The sequence below is a fragment of the Cyprinodon variegatus genome, unplaced genomic scaffold (assembly GCF_000732505.1).
Source record: "Cyprinodon variegatus isolate N-32 unplaced genomic scaffold, C_variegatus-1.0 Scaffold1935, whole genome shotgun sequence".
NCBI lineage: Eukaryota > Metazoa > Chordata > Actinopteri > Cyprinodontiformes > Cyprinodontidae > Cyprinodon > Cyprinodon variegatus.
In genome coordinates, this window is record NW_015152388.1 from 16,489 (window position 1) to 18,539 (window position 2,051).

General features: G+C 41.0%; 1 protein-coding gene across 1 annotated transcript; it reads right to left on the reverse strand.

Moving 5' to 3' along the window:
* Positions 1-1,087: 1,087 nt before the first annotated feature.
* On the reverse strand, positions 1,088-1,527 carry LOC107104882 (histone H4). Its single transcript, XM_015405001.1, has one exon. It carries the CDS (start codon positions 1,492-1,494, stop codon positions 1,183-1,185), a length of 312 nt encoding a protein of 103 aa, XP_015260487.1. The 5' UTR covers positions 1,495-1,527; the 3' UTR covers positions 1,088-1,182.
* Positions 1,528-2,051: the final 524 nt, after the last annotated feature.

Sequence of the window (2,051 nt, forward strand, 5' to 3'; positions counted from 1 at the left end):
ACCTGCTTCAGCACCTTGTACACGTAGATGGCGTAGCTCTCCTTCCTGCTCCTCTTCCTCTTCTTGCCTCCTTTAGCGGCGCTCTTGGTCACGGCTTTCTTGGAGCCCTTCTTAGGGGCGGACTTGGCGGGTTCAGGCATGTTGATCCACTCGAGTTGAAGCAACGAATGAGCTGCAGGGGAGAACAAGCTGTTCTTATACAGCAGCCATGGAGAAAGAGCTACAGCAGCACTTGGCTGTGATTGGATGAGCCGCTCAGTCTGGGTGGAGCTGGAGAACAAACCACGTGACTTTTTCAAACGTTGCGCTCAGTGGGACAATAGAGGGGAAAGAAAGGCGGGAAACACCCAGGAAAGAATAATAACTGTGATGCTTTATGTAGATATTTTCTCGCCTAAATGAATATTCGAGTTGAATAAAATTATAAAATCAGAAAAAGAATCAGTGATATAAAGTTTCATAAAATCAGATATTTCTATTTCAGGTGAAAAGTTTCAGCTTTAATGATTTTCCACTCCTTCTGTAGTTCAGGTAGATGTTTGGATTTTAATTGATTGAGCTTCAGGAAGTTTATACATTAAAGAAATAAACTTATAATGTAAAGCAGTCAGAATAAAGATTATATTGCAGTATTTGTCCAAACTGCAAGGAATTTGGCTAAATATCACGTAGGCAGAAAAAGGTCTTTGTGAATAATTTTATTTGGAGCCTTTAATAAAGGAGACTTCAATCTGGTTTCAATGGATATAATACTTGATTAAATGGAGCCAAATCGTGTCCTCGCTGAAGATAAATGTTTCGCTTGCAATGGTGTAACAATAGATGCCAGTAAAGAAAAAATATTTAAAGCGAAAACTTTAAACTTTAATGATTTTCCACCCATTCCATAGTTCAGGTAGATTCTTCGAACCCGATTCAGAAATTTGTTATAGACACTTTAGATAAAAAGGGGCGTGGAGTACTGCAACAGCATTTTGTTCAGTACACAAAGCAACCATGATTAAATGCAAATCTATTTGCCTGTCATCGTCTCATTTAAGAATTAAAATAGACACATTATTAAATTCGTTGTATATGGTTACCTGAACAAGTAGAGCAAGATTAAAGTGGGAATCGTGTTCTTAACCAGCAGGTTGGCGGCCCTGAAAAGGACCTTTGTTTAGTTTAGAGAAGCGGCTCAGTTTAACCTCCAAAGCCGTACAGGGTGCGGCCCTGCCTCTTCAGAGCGTACACCACATCCATGGCGGTCACAGTCTTCCTCTTAGCGTGCTCGGTGTAGGTGACGGCGTCCCGGATGACGTTCTCCAGGAAGACCTTCAACACGCCGCGGGTCTCCTCGTAGATGAGACCGGAGATGCGCTTGACTCCACCGCGGCGAGCCAGACGGCGGATAGCGGGCTTAGTGATTCCCTGGATGTTATCACGGAGAACTTTACGGTGACGCTTAGCGCCTCCTTTACCGAGTCCTTTACCTCCCTTTCCTCTGCCGCTCATTCTGACTGTGTCTGTTCAGTAACAAAGAGAAAAATGGCGACCGACTGCTGCTATCGGCATTTATAGATGAACTGCGGACGTAGAAGGAGACAACCACAGCGGCTGAATGGATGGTTTCCCTTTAGGTTGCATCAACGATTTTCCTCATTTGTCCCACATATTTTTAGAATTAGTGGATTGTTTTGCTGTTGATTGTTTTCGCATTGTCATTAATCTTTTTACTGATGGACCTACAGCTAATCAACCCGAACGCTTTCAATAGGGTCTATATTTTCCAAAAATGAGCTCAAATATGTATTTATTGAATACTTTACTATTATTGAGAACACAACAGTACCAAAATACATTTGTGGTATTTATAGCTAAAGACAGATGCCTGCCTTTAGTGCATTATTTATAAAGGGCTCAAAAACAATGTATAAAAAATGAATCAATACCAATGCCAACATCATTATATCATTCATCCCTAGTATGGACACAGCTTCACTTATAGCATTGCATGTCTTTTCTTGTAAATTTGGATATATTTTATTGCATGTTGGATATCCCAGTAAATC